At 40.1% G+C, this 17,265-nt stretch overlaps 1 protein-coding gene across 9 annotated transcripts in view; it reads left to right on the top strand.

Moving 5' to 3' along the window:
• LOC102212831 (disks large homolog 2-like) overlaps positions 1-16,935 on the top strand; it is a 177,107-nt gene extending 160,172 nt beyond the window's left edge. For 8 of the 9 annotated variants that reach the window (XM_013912744.1, XM_013912743.1, XM_013912741.1 and 5 more), the window contains 11 exons: positions 4,019-4,133; positions 4,488-4,664; positions 8,028-8,103; positions 9,609-9,705; positions 11,118-11,168; positions 12,120-12,221; positions 12,932-12,955; positions 13,578-13,750; positions 13,979-14,088; positions 14,183-14,274; positions 16,612-16,935. In XM_013912744.1, coding sequence (XP_013768198.1) covers positions 4,019-4,133; positions 4,488-4,664; positions 8,028-8,103; positions 9,609-9,705; positions 11,118-11,168; positions 12,120-12,221; positions 12,932-12,955; positions 13,578-13,750; positions 13,979-14,088; positions 14,183-14,274; positions 16,612-16,718 — 1,124 coding nt within the window. In that variant the 3' untranslated portion in view covers positions 16,719-16,935. The remainder of the gene's footprint in view (positions 1-4,018; positions 4,134-4,487; positions 4,665-8,027; positions 8,104-9,608; positions 9,706-11,117; positions 11,169-12,119; positions 12,222-12,931; positions 12,956-13,577; positions 13,751-13,978; positions 14,089-14,182; positions 14,275-16,611) is intronic. The other variant, XM_013912742.1, reaches the window with a different exon arrangement.
• Positions 16,936-17,265: the final 330 nt, after the last annotated feature.

Here is a 17,265-nt window from a genome sequence, read left to right as displayed (position 1 = left end):
ACTAAATACTTTTTTGCCCCACTGTATATTCAATGGACGCAATGTAAGAATCTCGCAGAAGTCGTTTCACTCTTGAACACTTTGTCAGACTTAGTTCATTGTAGTGTAAAAATGTTTCTTTATTGCAATATCTGCATTGGAAACACCCCATACACAAGCAAATGAAACACAGTCAGAATGAATATATGTGTGGACAAGATGTTTGCAAACCAGTTTACAGCATTTCAAGAAAATATATTATAGTGAAGTTTATTCACCGAGGCAGCATATACGTTGAATACGTCCACAGTGTTTCACAAATAAAGAAAAAGAGAACCAAAGTATTTTTAGTTCCCATTTAATGTGAAAATTCTCACTGAGCGACCCCTTAAAAACACTTAAGTCTATCTCTCATTAATGAGATTTAAGTTTAGTTTTTGTGTCATTTTTAATCTTATCTTCTATCAGAATTCCTCTCTAGGAGCTACGTGGACTCAGTGAAGTGTTGATCAGCTGATCAGAAATCTAAAACAATTTGCTTCCCCAAACAGGTTATTGGAAGGATTTTTATTGAGAGTACTGCACAGGTGATTGGGGGTGGACGTGGGCGATATAGCCTCAAAATGATATCAAAATATCATTTCAAGATAATAATCATATTTATGACAATACAGAATCAATGTGTGTAATTAGTAAACAGAAAGTACTTAAACAAGAAATGCTTGTATTTCATACCTTGGGATCTTGTATCTTGGGTAGAGCGTGAACCACTTGCTTTTCCAACGTGTAACTGCATCAGTAGTTTCCATCCACCATTTGCTCTTTCTGCCGTGTGGATTGCAACTAGCAAGTGCAGCTGGTAATGCTTGGGTCATTTGATCACATTTGAGTCCATCACCAGCTGCTAGCTTCTGCTCCTTCACAGCCTGATTGTGTTTTTGCCTCAGGTGGTGGGTGAAACAAGTTTGTGTTTTCCCACATTAGGAGGAACAATTTTATTGCATATTTTGCAAAGTGCTGTGTTTTGTTGAAGGTTGTTGAAGTATTTAGGTAATAAATTCTCATTTAACAAGCATTCTGCTTCTTTAACCTGATTTTTTGCTAAATTTCAAGCCACTGATTTAATCATCACGTTTTCTCCACTCCACCAGGTTTATGACCTGAAAAACATTCCTGATCTCCATCCAATTAAAATCTACAACTGGGCGCTTTTTAGACAGTCGCTTTGATGTTTTATTTAAAACATCTTAGAGCTATTAGCCAAAACACTTGGTATAACCTAGCACAGTGAACTGTGTGTCCTTAAAAAAACTGAGGAATGTGGAAGCAGTAGGTCTAAAAAATAATCTACAGCAGATAAACCATATCTGAAAGTCATGTTCTTAAGAAACAGGAGGAAAAAGCAAAACCTGACCTGAAAGACATGTCTGCTCCTTCAGTGGATCTATCTGCTGTTCATCAGTCTCATCAGAAATGTCTTATTTTGTCTTCGTTTCTGCTAAGGCTGACAAGAAGTCACCAAGTGAAACAAACATGTGTATAAAGTTTAAGTTGTCATCAGTATATACAGAGGAGGTAAGGAGGGAGGTACAGCAGTGAGTGTATACAGCCATCAGTGAAACACAGTAAAGGCTCCATCATGGTCATACCACCCTGATTAGCTTCCAAGATCTTGTCCGATCTTGGAAGCTAATCAGGGTTGGGCCTAGGTACTTGGGTGGGACGCTGCCTCCCCATTGGTGTGTTAAAGCCAGTGTGTCCACCTATCATTGTCCAGTATTTTTCCTATGGCCTTGTGCTGTATGGCTGTGGCAGTTTCTTTCAACCCTCTATTCTATAATACATATTTGTGTAGTAAAATATAAGCGTGTGTAAATTATGAGGTAATTGTGAATATAAATAATGAGTTATACAAGATAAAAAATAAATTCTAACAAGCATCACTTCTTGTTCATGTTATAATGCACAGTACAGTGTGTGTGTGTGTGTGTGTGTGTGTGTGTGTGTGTGTGTGTGTGTGTGTGTGTGTGTGTGTAATCTCTATGTGCTTTATCCAAAGAACACACTCTGTTGATTTACCTCATTGTTCTCACAGTGTTCATTCACTGTGTGTAGCTGCAACACTTTAAACATAATAGGCTTGATGTTCTGTCCTTCTACCCTCGCTCAGATATAATGGGAGACAGTCCCACCTTTGTCAACAGTATAAACCATGTATTTGTTTTTTATATTTGTTTTTTAAACGCAAAGAAAACTTATTAAATGTCAAACGTCAAGCAAGAATGATCAATTATGAACTAGGCATAATTCAAACCATGGACATTTGTTCTTAAAAAACACATCTGTTACAGATTAAACGCTGTGAATATTTCTGCTAATTTATTACAATTCTGAAAAGTTGTTATGATTTCAGCAACTTTTCTAATATCGACTTCAGCTTCCTCTCCTGTCTTCACGAGACAGTTTAGCTCGCTGGGCTTGAGCACCAAACACTGTCTATGAAACAGTGTTCAATAAATTAGTGCTTTAATATTAACATTTTTATGTTTCTGGTTAAAACAGGAAAGACAGTAAGTGGCTCACTTTTGTGTTGCCAAAGTGAGTCAACATGTTCAGTGCAGAACTGGTGGATCCTCCTGCACTGGAACAGGAGGAAGAAAAGCTAGGGTCTGTGGAGCAGAGTATTTGGGTGAGGCGCTGCCGGGTCTCCGGACCAACAAGCCTAAGTGCCAGCTGGCTACCAAAGAATTTGCAGCAATTTAGAGCAATTTGCCAACAATATGTTTACAAAAAACAAGAAACAAAGAAACTTAGTGTTTGTCTCCTAGTAGTTAGTAGTTTAGTTATTTTCCTGTTATTTAAAAAAGAGGTCAAGTATTAGTGAGAGAACAATTTAGCCAGCCACAGTGATTTCATACTGACACATTGTCAGACTCACAGTCTTGCGTTCCTTCTTTTTCTTTTGCTCCCTTCGGGTGTTGCCTCACCCCGTCTGCAACATCCTCCTCTGTCGCATAAACTCTGTCCATGTCCTCATCAGCATATATAAATATACAAATATGTTTTCAAAGGTAGTCTTATTTTTTTAATTCCTTTTTTCATATATTGCCACATCACAAGAAAAGTTGCCTCAAAGTGCTTTTTATAGCAGTACAAAGAAACAGACAAAACCCCCACAATCATCTGATGCTCTATGAGCAGCAGTGGGAGGGAACGTCTCCTCTTTTAGACGTAAAAAAGGAAACCAGAGAATCTGTCTCCTATTTCTTTGGGTTGTATTGTTATATATCTGATTGTATTATACAGCAGCTTGTGACACTGTCCTGCTGCTGATGTGCTGAAATGGGATAAATGCCTTTGTTTCTATTTTCGTAGGTCAGGTATGAATGCATGCTGCTAATAAGAACCCACTGCAGAGAGATAGGTGTTTCCCTTTCTGTCTACTGCTGACACACAGATTTGAGATGTGTGTAGACACCAGGGAGAAAGAAACCAAGACAATATAAAAAAGTGGAAACTGAGCATGAGACTGAACGTGCAGACAGTTATAGAATATCTGTTAGTCAGCAACAGCTGCTGTACACTTCTCTTCTTGTTTCTTGGCCCAAAGCTTAACTCCTGAACCTTTATAACTAATAAACACTGATGGCACAACATCAGTGTTTATTAGTTATAAAGTCCTCAGACAAGATACTGTGTGTGTTTCTGTGTGTTTTAGATGAAAGCGCTGCATAAAAGTGAGGGAGAGACAAAGCGTGACACTGATAATGCAGGATAATGAGGGCAGCTGAAGATATATACACAAGAGGTGATTATAGAGAGGGAACAGCAGGTAACACAGCTGCAGTGATCACACAAGGGAACCAAGGGAACCAAGGGAACTAAAAGGCCTGATAATAAACAGAGCAGACGGACATAACCTTACAATGACAGTTATACCTTAAACAATATCTAAATGCAAATTCCATTAAAGATAATTACTCAAGACCTTATTGGTGTCAGACTGTCAGTGCTGATCCACGCTAACCTTGTCTTGTAGAGTACGGACGTTTTGAGGCCAAAATCCACGACCTGCGGGAACAGATGATGAACCACAGCATGAGCTCTGGGTCAGGATCCCTGCGAACCAATCAGAAAAGATCACTCTATGTTAGGTTGGTCTGTTTTGGATTTTAGATGGTTGTGGTGAATTCAAAGAATGCAGAAAATGAAAAAACATCCATTCTGCAGTCAGACATCCCAGGCTAAACAGCAAAGCTGCTTTTGCGTCGTTTACTTTTGTAAGTTTGTGTGTCTTCATGCATAGATGTCTGACCCTAACTAAGATGAAGATTTATGCAGATATTTGAGATGTGTGACTGAAACAGAAACACATTCACTATTTACTATAGTAACTATAACTGCTGAAATCCTGCATCTAGTTTCTCTTTGCTAATTTAGAATAAAAGTCACTTACTGCAAAGAAACAGGGATTATTATTTTATTACTGCTCTTCTTTCGTGGAATAGGGCACTTTTTGACTATGAAAAGTCAAAGGACAGCGGTCTTCCCAGCCAAGGGCTCGGCTTCAGGTTTGGGGACATCCTGCACGTCATCAACGCCTCCGATGATGAGTGGTGGCAGGCTCGCCGTGTTACTCCACATGGTGACAGCGAGGAAATGGGTGTCATCCCAAGCAAGAGACGGTAAGAAGTGAATACACTAATGTGTGAAAATACTATTGACTAGTTTCTTCTAAACTAGTCATTATCCAAAAACAGGCTGTTTTTGATTCAAGTTTATTTATAAATCACCAACAACAATAGTCCCCTCAGGGAAGTCAAAGAGCTGAAGACCTTCGTGATAACAAAAGCCAAAATGTAACGTATCCCAGTCCTGAATAACACTGCTGCAGAATCAAATTCATCTGAAAGGCGTCGATACAGCAAACAAAGCAAAAATGCCAAAAAGGTGTTTTCATTATCAAAGAGCAGAAACCATTTGTCAAATGTGGGATTTTTGTTTCTTCGCTTTAGGTTTGAATTGTGATTCGTGTCACAAATATGTCGTATGTTCCCCCAGTCATGTCTGTGTTTGCTCGCTTCTGTGTGTCTCGTCTCCTTTAGTCCATGTTTCCCTCCTAGTGTTTCATCCTCGTCTCTCTCTCACACATGTGTGTTCTCCCCTACTTGTCTCTCGCCCTCTCTGTCCTCCCTCTGTGCCCTGGGTTTCGTCAGTCTGCATCTCAGTGCGTGTTTCTCGCACTTCCAATTTTACTTTGATAGTCTCCCCCAGGTGTTTCCTCTTTGCCCTGATTCCCTCTTCGTTTACTGTCTGTGTCTCCCTCCGTCCAGTGTCGTGATTGACCCTTCTCTCAGTGAGCTACATGATGTAGTCACCTGACATGGTTTCACCTCACAGGTGAGCCTGTCAGGGTTCATCTGTGGAGTTTCTTGCCTTCTTAATGACGTTGGGACCATCTGTTGTGTTGTGCAGCAGTCAGGTTGGTGCACAGCTGACAGGCCTATTTGACAACTGCTAGAATTCATATTATGGCGAGAACCAATCAGCTAAGTAAAGAGAGCTGAAGGTCAGTCAGTTGGAAAACTGCTAAAACTTTGAATGTGTCCCCAAGTGGAGTCACAAAAACATCAAGACTACGATGAAACTGTCTCACATGAGGACGCCTCAGTAAAGGAAGACCAAGAGTCTCCTCTGCTGCTGAGGATACATTCACCCGAGTCACCAGCCTCAGAAATCACAAGTTAACAGCAGCTCTGATCAGAGCCCAGATAGATGCTACACAGAGTAGCAGCAGACACATCTCTACATGCTCAGAGCAGACTGTGTGAATCAGGCCTTTATGGTCAAACAGCTGCTGAGAAACCACGACTAAAGAGAAGAGATTTGTTTGGGCCAAGAAACACGAGGAGTGGACGTCAGACCATCTGTGCTTTGGTCTGATGAGTCCACATTTGAGATCTTTGGTTCCACCTGCCGTGTCTTTGTGACACAGAAAAGGTGAGCGATGGTCTCTACGTGCATGGTTCCCACCATGAAGCATGGAGGAGGAGGTGTGTGTGTTTGTGTGTGTGTGGGGGTGCGGTGGGTGGCTTTGCTGGTGACGCTGTTGGGGATTTATTCAAAACTGACGGCAGACTGACCCAGCATGGCTACCACAGCATCCTGCAGCCACAGGACAATGAGCCCAAACACACCTCCAGGCTGTGTGAGCTGATAGCCCGGCCTCCACAGTCACCTGTGGGTGGCTATAACTTGAAAGCAATCCAGGCATGAAGGGGGGCGACTTTGAGGAATCTAAAATATAAAACATGTTTTGAGTTATTTCACACTTTTTTGTTTACTACATAATTCCTCATGTGTTCATTCATATTCTCGATGCCTTCAGTAAGAATCTATGACAGTGCTGCCCAATCCCAGTCCTCGAGAGCTACTGTTGCCCCCTATATGCTATCCTGCAGCTTTTAGATGCATCCCTACTCCAACACAGCTGAATCAAATGAATGGCTTGTTATCAGGCCTTTTCCAAACATGATGGCATGCTGAAGAGGTAATCAAACCATTTGATTCAGCTGTGTTGGAGTAGGGATGCATCTAAAAGCTGCAGGATAGTAGTTCTCGAGGACTGGGATTGGGCAGCCCTGATCTACGATGTAAATGGTCAAAGAAACATAAAGAATTAAACGTGTCCAAACCTGACTGCTAGTGTGGGTGTTAGTACTAAAGATCTCACACGAGTTTGGATCTCGGCGACTTCGGCCTCAAGGTCTGCCTCAATTTTCTGAAAATCTTGTGAGTGTGAAAACTCTAGAACAAAGACACGGGAGTTTGAAAGTGATGCAACTGGTGTGTCCACCAAAAACTTGGTGACCTTGACCTCAAGGTTAGAGGTCCTTTTGACAAAGCATATAGTTAGGCCTGGATCAGGTGACCGTGAATCGGCCCTTAGTTATGCTGCAATAGGCTGCTGGGGGACTCCCATGATGCACTAAGCATTTCTCCTTGTCTCGCCCATTTTCACTCATCATGGGTTAATAAACTATAATTAAGCATTAATGATTCTTGATCTCGGGCTCTCTTTGTCTTGTCTCCCTTCCCTCACCCCCCACTGTCACAGCAGATGGCCCTGAGCCTGGTTCTGCTGTTTCCCTCCCACCATGTTTCGTCTGATTGTTGGGATTTCTCTGTGTTATTTAACGGTCTTTTCCTTACAATATAAAGCGCCTTGAGGTGACTGTTGCTGTGATTTGGTGCTAAATAAATAAAATGTAACTGAATTAAAAAAACAGAAGTCATTATTTTGAACTTGAGAACAAAGCGATGTAGGTTTTTTAAATTCATACAAGGTGAATGTGGGTGCAACAACTAGGAGCTTTTCTGTTAGCTTTGAAGTGCTCCTGTAATTTCATTCAGCAGTGTACAAATGCAGGGCCATGATACTGTATTTGGACAGCTATTAATTTGTTGTCCCCTGAAGGAGCCTTTGTTAAAACAAGCTTAAAACTGGGGGTTTTTCAACTTCAAGTACTTGCAGGTGCTCAGTAAGCATCAGGAGTGAGGTACTGGTAAGATCAGCAATACTGGAGACAAGTAAAAGCATTTAAAGTGGGCTGACAGGATGAAGCACACAATGAACCCAATTCAATAAGCAGTCTGTTACCACACACCTGATGTTTGCTGATGTTTAGCTGTGATCACTGGAAAGGGCAGGAGTACGTGTAGAGTCCCATATGGAAAAGAAATAGTAAAAACGTAAATGATTCACTCATGAAAGTGGCCACTTTCTCATTACTTTCATATATTGTTTTAGGAAGTATCCAAAACATACAAGTTTCATTATATAATTTTTCAAGGGATCTTATATCTGTTTTCACTCTTATACGCTTTTCATACAAGTTTCACACAAGACAGACTTTGTAAGATTTATATATATATCTTTTCCATATGGGGTAGAAATTGTTAAGACTTCCGTCTTCTCCTCACAGTTGCTAAACTTTATACATAATTCTGATGCTTTATAACCAGCTGACTAGTTATTTCCTCAACAGGGTGGAAAGGAAAGAGCGGGCACGTCTAAAGACTGTTAAATTCAATGCCAAGCCAGGGTCGTTTGAGTCAAAAGGGGTGAGTACCTCGCAAAGTGGAAATTTCTATTAGTGCGATGATCCACAGGCTAGTTCAGATAGAACTGAACATGTATGAGAAGCTTAACTTGCTGTTTGCTTTGCCACACAAACAAAGTTAACACAGACAAACATTTTTATGCCTTCATGAACAAACAAGTAATCACTTCCAGTGCAGGCAAGTAAAGCTTAACTTTGGAAAAGTCCATCAGATCATTTCTTCTGTAAAACGTCTTCATTTGTATTTGTTTCAGTTCTCTTGATATTTTACGTGTGTGCTTTGATTTGCACCCTTGTTTAATCAGCCAACCTCTACTAAGCTTCAGGTCATGGACTTCCTGCCCCGACATTCTCCTGCCACATTTCATTTTTGGTTGCATCCAGTGATGACAATGTGCGCAGGCCCAGGGTTGTCTCCACCATACTTTACAGGTTTGTAAAGGTTTGCCAGGCTTTTAACTTCCAAATATAACACTGCGCATTTTCAGCTCCCCACAGAGCTTTGCTCAGTGTTGTAGATCATGCAGGAGTCTTTGGCTAGGTGAAGTCAGGGGCTTACTCATTTTTCAAGCCGGCACTGTGAGTGATTACTTGACATGAAAAACAAGCAGTTTTTTGTGTATAGTTGACTTCACACATGGTCAGTCAGGTCACCTACTGATCAGAAGGTTGGTGGTTCGATCCTTGCCTGCTCTAGTCTGCGAGCCAAGTATCCCTGGGCAATAACCTCAAGTTGCTCTCCGATGCATCCATCGGAGTATGAATGTTAGCTAGAGAGCACTTACATGGAAAAGAGTGAATGAGGCAAGTTGTGTAAAGTGCTTTGACTGCTCAGAGTAGAAAAGCGCTCTATAAGAACCATCAGTGCAAAAATCCTGACAATGCCACAAACCCTTTCTTACAGCTGTAGATGTGCTTCATTTATTAATCTTACCTCCCACAAGTCAAACCTGCACCACCTGTGAATTATCAGCTCAACTTCATTTTGGAAACAGATGTGGTATATTTACAAAGCATCAAGTGCAATATATTCTACAACCACAGACACACATCATACAGGCAGGTTATTTCAGCTGTCATCCTCTCAAATTCCATCTTTTCCTTCTATTACTGCATGTTTTTACGTGTTCTTATGGAACCTCTTTCTTATATTTTATTTTTCATGGCACGTTCTGGGTAACTGTCTCTCACTTTGCTTTTATTTTAAACGGGTGGCATGTCAAGAAGTGTGCAATCTCATACTGATTTATTTAGGAATACAGCAGAAGAAGCTCGGTCGTTTTATATATCGCTGTTGTTGTCTGACAGTCTTGTAATTGTCTTTAGTTTTTGGTTGTCTCATCTATCTGTGGCCAGCTCGGCTCAAAGCTTCACATATTATTAGGTCAAATTAAAACACGCAGCAGTGATTCACACTTAACTTCTTGACATTCTACTTCCTGCAAACAGTTTTGTCTGCATGACAATGATACACCTGTTTGCCCCATGCTTTCTCTCCCTTCGCAGTCATTCACTGACAAACGTAAAAAGAATTTCATCTTTACACGAAAGTTCCCATTCTACAAGAACAAAGATGGTGAGCAGGATGGCAGTGATTCAGACCGTAAGTAAGCTCACAGACACATACGTGCTTTCATGCAGTCAGTGTAGGTCACACGTCAGGCCAGAAGGGAAACCACAGGTGTGTTTCCAAGTGTGGGAACCTCACGGAGACTCTTTGCAGTCATCCTTGTTTTCTGTCCTTTTCTGATGCAGAAATGCGATAATCACTGCTCTCATAATCACTGCTGTTCATTTTGTGGTGACCCAGTTTCCCTTCAGAGATCATCTAGGTACAGTCCAACATTTGGTATTTTGGCTCTCCCTGCTGGCCGCTCATTGTTTTGAGAAGGACAGATCTGTGGGCCGCACCCTCTGTCCTCATTTCCTCCACCTTTTGCTTATGTTGTGGCTGTCCTCCTTGCTCTCTTTCTTCTGCTCTGACTCTCTGTGGACGGCCAATAGGACATCCTGGGGATAGGTGATGATGGGTATGGGACAAAGACATTAAGTAAGTTGGTTGTTCTTCTGCCTGCATTACTGCATGCTGCAGTTGTTGGCTTTTTCTTGCTTCTTGGTCCACTAAAACATGACATGTGGCAGAGGTTTAAAAATGTTCAATATCTGTATAATGTCATGTAAGGATTTCAAGTAACCATCTTTTTCTTGTATAAGACTTTATGAATCGTTTAAAATGCATCAGAGGACAAATATTTAAATTAAACTACTGAAATCTTATTATACATATATTGGGTTAGTTTTATGCTTTCGGTGGCTTGTGCCATTTATACCTTGGCGCGTCTGTAACGTTTGCATTATCTGAGAACTGCATGAATTGTTAAGGGTTGCAGGTTCTGCAGGACACAGTTATGACCTTGTATTCGTCCTAAGGAGGAACCACTGGGATCTCTCACGACTCCACCAGCATGATCTTTGTTAATCCAGCCTCACTATGTGGATATTGTTTCATGCATGTTTGCATGGTGCTTTTGTTTTCGTTTATGAGCATAGCAGCTTGAATGACAGTCTTAGAGGTTGCCACGGTTACATCTGTTTGTTTGGGCCTTCTACAGTAAAATGTCATTTGCTGTTGGAGTTCATGTTTCAGCGTTGCGGGTATGTGTTTATGTCCAGTAGTTTGATTATTGCGAAATACTGAGAGTATTTAATTATGCGTGTTTCAGTACCTAAAATTCAAATCAAGACACGTTTTTATGTTTTTAAGAGTTTCCTAAATTAGCTAATTATTAGCACTGACAACACAAACGCATCACTGAAACCACCGTGTACTTTTTTTGAAGTTCTCATTTGTAAACTAGAAGATACTAAAATATCAGTAAATGTAAAACATGAATAAAATGTTGATTATTACAGAGTTATCTCGAACTGTTACATGTATTTTGATGGGTTTTTCTTTGTTGCCCACAAATTCTGATAGCTAAAGGTAGCACTATATTTTGTGAAATATCCTAACAGGAAATCAAGAGGAAGTGATTCTCTCATATGAACCAGTGATGCGTCATGAAGGTAAGCTAAAAAATTTTTATTATTAGTCTTTTATTTATCCAGGAAAAAACCTCAGTGAGATTAAAAATCTTATTTCCAAAAGAGACCTGGCATCATGGCAGCAAAAGTCAAAAATACATGTACCACATAAGTACATAACAAATACAAAATCCCGCACAAACATGTGAAAAATACACAATAACAGATCAGTTAAGAGCGACATTAAAAACAATCACACGGACTAACAGAGTTATTCTCTCGTTCCTTAAAGATGGACTTAAACTCCATCAACATAACCAACTCTGACAGTTTCAGATCCTTCTGCAGATTATTCCAGGAAACAGGGGGCAGCGGATTTAAAAGCCTCAATTCTGTTCTGATTTTTGGGGACAATTAGTTGTATGATGTTGTGAGAACAAAGGCTGTATTGGTTGTGGGTTTTTTATTTCAATTAATTAATTTATAAATTCTTTTGTGTCCTTAAAGCAGGCGTTAGACACATCAGCCACTGAGCATTAATGAGCTTCACTTTCAAGTTGTTGATTTAGATACAAACACTGACACCTTGATTGTTTTTTTGGTTTTTATGACTTCTTGAAATGATATATTTTGTTAAAATTTAGTTTCGTATGTTTTTTTTTTTACAAACTAGGTTTTTCCAAATAGTTTTTGTGTGCCAGCCTAAACTCCATATTATTCCTCTTTTCTGTTAAGCAGCCCAACAAAGTTAGGGATGGTTTTAATACGTTTTCTCACCACAAACTGCCCCGCGTGTGAAATCAAAACGTATAAACTTTGCAAGAACTGTACAGTTTCCCAGTTGCTGCTGTCTACTCTACAGATTTTCTATTATTTATTCATTTTTATATTACAAGAATCGATATATCCTTTGTAGATGATAACAACATAACTAAAGCTATGCTACGGTCCTCTAAGAGTTTACTTTTTATGAAGTCTGTGTTTCTCCTTTAGTTAACTATGCCAGACCTGTCATAATCCTGGGACCCATGAAGGAAAGAATCAATGATGACCTCATATCAGAGTTCCCAGACAAGTTTGGATCTTGTGTGCCGCGTACGTATTTGACTTTGCATTGCTAATGTAAGGATGAAGTGGGAAACAGGACATTACAGATTAGTATTCCAGCTTAATGGAAGAAATGTCTACGTCTGCATCCATTGGAGACCTTTCTGTGTCGAGTCTGCATGTTCTCCCTGCTACTGTCTGCACTCTCTCAGGCTCCCATCCACAGTACAAAGACATGGATGTTTGGTTAGCATGCATGTCTGTGGCCATTCTACAGTATGTGTGAATGTGAGAGTGGGTGGTTGTCTGTCTCACTCTGCTGGTGCTCAGGTAGATTCCACCTTTGACCCTTGGACAGCTGGAATAGGCAGCAGCTCCCTGCGCCCCTAAATTATACAAACAGTTGAGAAAATGGATAGAAAACTGCAGCGATTCAATCAGTAGCTGAGGGACAGCTCACACAGATTCCACCAGCCTTCTCATTGTAGTAAACCAAGTATATATGGTCTCCATTGTGAGAATAGACCTTGTAATCTCCTCCACACAGGAACACCGTGTTAAATATTACTTAATGTAATGACAGTGGCTTGGGTATTGCTGGTTTGTAAGAGAAAGCTGTCACAAGCTGACCCAACAGGATCAGCCTTCGTCTTCTTCAGTTGTGTGTGTTGTGTTTGTCATCAGCTGCAGCAGTTTTGATTTTGCATGTTTTTATTTACCCATCTCTTATTTGAATTTACCCTTTAAACCATATAAAGCTGCTAACCGTTCAGGTTATCAAGGTAAGTGAGCCCATGAACTGATTCTCTCAACCTACTGTTTAGAAAGTCCTTTAAAGTGAAGTAGTTCCCATAAACAAGTCCATTCATCTTTTTGGAACCACAGTTTGTGTATAATGTGGAATTTCTGTCATTGATATTGTTATTATATCATTATGGTGCACTAATAATATAGAATTCTGTGCCACATCCTCTCCATATATTAACAGAGGTGCTTACCTGTGAGTTCAAAAACATGATCACATTTATGTCACAGCTTGGTAATAACATGGTAAGAGTGGTTTTAGTATTAGTGTGATAATAAAGACAGAACATGCAAGTAATACCATTTACTTACTGAAGTAAAGGCCACGCAGTACCTTGGTATTAATCACAAGTATATCAGTATTTTACTTGTTCATTATTAACCTGTTATCCCAGCATTACCGTGTTATTACTGTGCGGTGCTAGCAGTGTTATCCCATGTTTCCAGTTTAGCCCTTTAATCTCTGTTGGATAGCTTTAAAGGTGAATTTGTTACAGTTAATGTGAGAATTGTAAAATGTGAGTGAGGTACTTATTCATTTAGATAGAATTATAGCAAATGTAAAGTTACTAAGAGTTAATGTTCCTGCTCATACTGAAGATACCACTCGACCAAAGAGGGACTACGAGGCTGATGGGCGAGATTACCACTTTGTGATGTCGAGGGAACAGATGGAGAAGGATATCCAAGAGCACAAGTTCATTGAGGCTGGGCAGTATAATGATAATCTCTATGGAACGAGCGTCCATTCGGTCAAATACGTGGCTGAGAGGGTAAGATTTGATCTGTTTGCCAGCAGCGTCACAGAGAAGCATTTAAAATATAGTTAAATATAATAAGTGTGCAGAGTGCAATATATTCTCTGAGAAATCAAAGCAGCTGCACTGCACTTTGAAAAGCAAAGACGATTTAGAAACACATAAGAGTTGTTTTAAAATTATCTTAATATGAGAGCTAGTGTGATTCTGTGTGCTACAGCTAAAGCTGTGCTTCTGTCTCAGGGTAAACACTGCATTCTGGATGTTTCTGGAAATGCTATCAAACGACTACAAGTAGCACAACTCTATCCCATCGCCATCTTCATAAAACCGAAGTCTATTGATTCATTAATGTGAGTATTCATGTGGTCTTTTGTCACACACTAACAATAGAGGTATTGTTTGATGCGCACATTTCTATTCGTGTGTGTGTGTGTGTGTGTGCAGGGCCATGAATAAGAGACTGACAGAGGAACAAGCCCAGAAGATCTTTGACAGGGCGATGAAGCTTGAGCAGGAGTTTGGTGAATTCTTTACAGGTACAGTGTTAAAACAAACCATTTATACTGAATCACTTTAGCTCAAACGTTGTTTGAACCGTGTCTAAATCCAAAGCTTAGGCATCAGTGACAGTATTGGTTTAGTCAGACAACTGAAAAAGCTTCTCCTCCTCAATAAGGAGAACAGCACGCTGTAAAGATTTTAGCATGTATAACTTTTCTACCTTTGCTGAAGTTTTGAAAGATGTACATTAAAAACGGAAAGAAACTTAAAAAATCATTTAAAGACTAATTCTGTTGGTCTGGTCTGAGCTCACGATGTCACCAGACGCACAAAATTAGGAATTCTAAACCTGTCTCAGTACAACTGAAAGGCGTTCGGAGCCTTCAGTCCTCTCTTCTGAGGAACCAGCTCCCAGTTTGGATTTGGGAGACAGTGTCATGGTGAATTGGGTTAAAGGACTCAGGTGCGAGACTCCTTGCAGAGTGACAGTGAATTTATTCACAATGAAAAAATAAGTCAACAGTTCGAGTCTGTAATCCAAAAAGGGCAGTGCAGTGATACAGTGGCTTCTCTCCGTGGTGACAGTGCAGTGACAATCCAAAACAACTCCTTGTGCCCGCTCCTCCTCCGATCCCTGGATCCTGGAGGCAGATGAGAAAAACACACGCACAGTAACGAAAACGTTCTCTCTCCTTCACAAACTAGGTATGCTAATCGCGACTACGCTACCCGGTTTAGCTCAACGTTCCAGCGTTGGTTGTGACTTGACCGCACCGTTAAATAGGTCTGCTTCGGATTAGGATGGAGAGGAGAACACCACAAAGTACACGCAAACACAACAAAAATTGGCAAGGCGACCGGTGAGGACCGTCTAGCCGTGACAGACAGACGCCATCTCTTACTTTATGCTCGCTCATAGCGGGCCCTCTGACTGTTGGGGTTTTCTCTGTATTATTCTGGAGTATTTACCTTACAACATAAAGCGACTGTTGTGATTTGACAGTAGATAAATAAAACTGAATTAGATTGACATGAAAAATTAAATTGAACTGAATCTGAGGTTTAACTAATGGATGGAGTCTCCTCGTCCAATACTCTGACATCAACCTTCCCGAGGAGGCTGAGGAGTGTGAGCTGTACGCTCGAAAACACTCTCCATTCCCCTCCTTGAATAAAGATGGAAATGAAAATTATCAACCTACCGAAGACCAAACTCTCATTCCAGCAACTCAACATGGCACTGGGTAGTATTTTATATGGCCCCCACACTCTTGTATGTAACCTCAGCAGGGTCCAGGTATCAGCTCATGCTGTCAGTAGTGACCCTGGACAAATGCAAACTAGTAAAGAAAATGGTCAGAAAAAAATGTCAGTGGCCTCCACAGGTTAAACCGTTCCTGTTTGAGAGTCGTGTCATTGTTGGGCCTTTGGTGCACACGAGGCTAATTCATTAACACCAAAGTAGCTGAAACAGATCAACAATGCATTCTGCTAAATATTCTGATTAAAAGGTGTTCCTGTAATTGTTTGAAGCAGTGTAATGCTGTGAATGCTTTATTGTGATATACAGGACATTCATTGCTTAGATGCAGTATGTTGTGCTGAAGAAGCCAAGACCATCCAACTCCATTCAGTCTACAAATTGCATAAATAAAAAAATTAAATCATGTAAAAAATAAAACTGTGGGCACTGATGTCAGTCTAGTGTTTAAAATATATGAATCACTCTGTCTGAAGTCTATGTATCACAAGGTTATGTAATATTTACCTGGACTGTTGATGCTTTCTGTTTACAGACAGCACTGCTGGAATTACATATTTCCACAAGCAAAGCCAATAACTGAAAAATGTGCCATATGAGCATTATATCATGCTCCCCCAGAGGAATGTTGGCATGAATCCACCGGTACACACAGTATAAGGATCAAGGCTGCCTTTCACTGTAGAGTGCTTTCACATTCCTCTTACTCTTCTTCTGTGATGGATAGGCTAGGAGTGAATGCCAAAGCAAAATGTCCTTTGGAAACACGTGTCTCTTTAGCAGTGGGCCAGAAACATCCAACAACCAGTTTACATTTGCTCTTCATCTCCAGTACATGGACCACAAGACTCATAAAAAAGCTAATTGTAGAAGCTAAACAGAGACGCTAAATAACTCACCAAATCTAATAACAATTGGGGAAAAGGAAATGCTGTTGAAATCCCCCAGTTTGAGTCAACTTCATATAAATCTGGGATTGGGGTTGTTGTTGTTGTTGTTTTTTCAATCCTACCAGCGTATGTCAGGAATCTTCAAATCCTGGCTTCCTGAATAAAAACATCAAACTTTCATGTATCTGTGAAGGTTCATTCATATGTTTTTTTATTTGCAGCACTGGTTCAAGGAGAAACCTTGGAGGACATTTATACCCACTGCAAACAGGTCATAGAAGAACATTCAGGACCCTATATCTGGATCCCCTCAAAGGAGAAAGTATAATAGCTCATTATGCTGGAAGGCAGTCTGGACTTTTAGGATCTAGTAATATGAAAACTGTTTGGCAACAAATAGTGTTTATAAATACATATTGTGAATAAGTTGGCTTTTTTATTTGTTTCATTTGATCTTGTGTTTGATTATTGTTTGTTTTTCACTTAACCTAAATGTTCCTGAATGTAAACCACAAAAATGTTATAAAGTTTTAGCTCACAAAGTATGTATATTTGCTTTTTTCTTATTTAAACAAAAAGGATAAAAACAAAATAGATTTGGGATATATAGCTGCATTAATACAAAGTGGAAGGTGGCATGTACGGTGCAGATATCTTTGCTTTGTCAGCAATGGAGAGAAACCCGGTGACTGGACTTTGACATCCTTACTGGCACTGCACACTGCAACTAGTAAATACTGCTTTGCTTTGTGTTTATTTACAGTATCATTTCTACCTTAAATGACTACCTTCACTCTTTTGACATGACACTAAACATTTGTGAGAAAACTTTTGTTTCTTGTTGTCGGCGGGAACATTTATCCAGATACTGCTGT

This window comes from Pundamilia nyererei, unplaced genomic scaffold (assembly GCF_000239375.1).
Source record: "Pundamilia nyererei isolate P.nyererei 1_Seehausen unplaced genomic scaffold, PunNye1.0 scaffold00099, whole genome shotgun sequence".
Classification (NCBI taxonomy): domain Eukaryota; kingdom Metazoa; phylum Chordata; class Actinopteri; order Cichliformes; family Cichlidae; genus Pundamilia; species Pundamilia nyererei.
The sequence above is the reverse complement of the archived record's forward strand: the minus strand, read 5'-3'. Positions and strand labels throughout refer to the sequence as shown.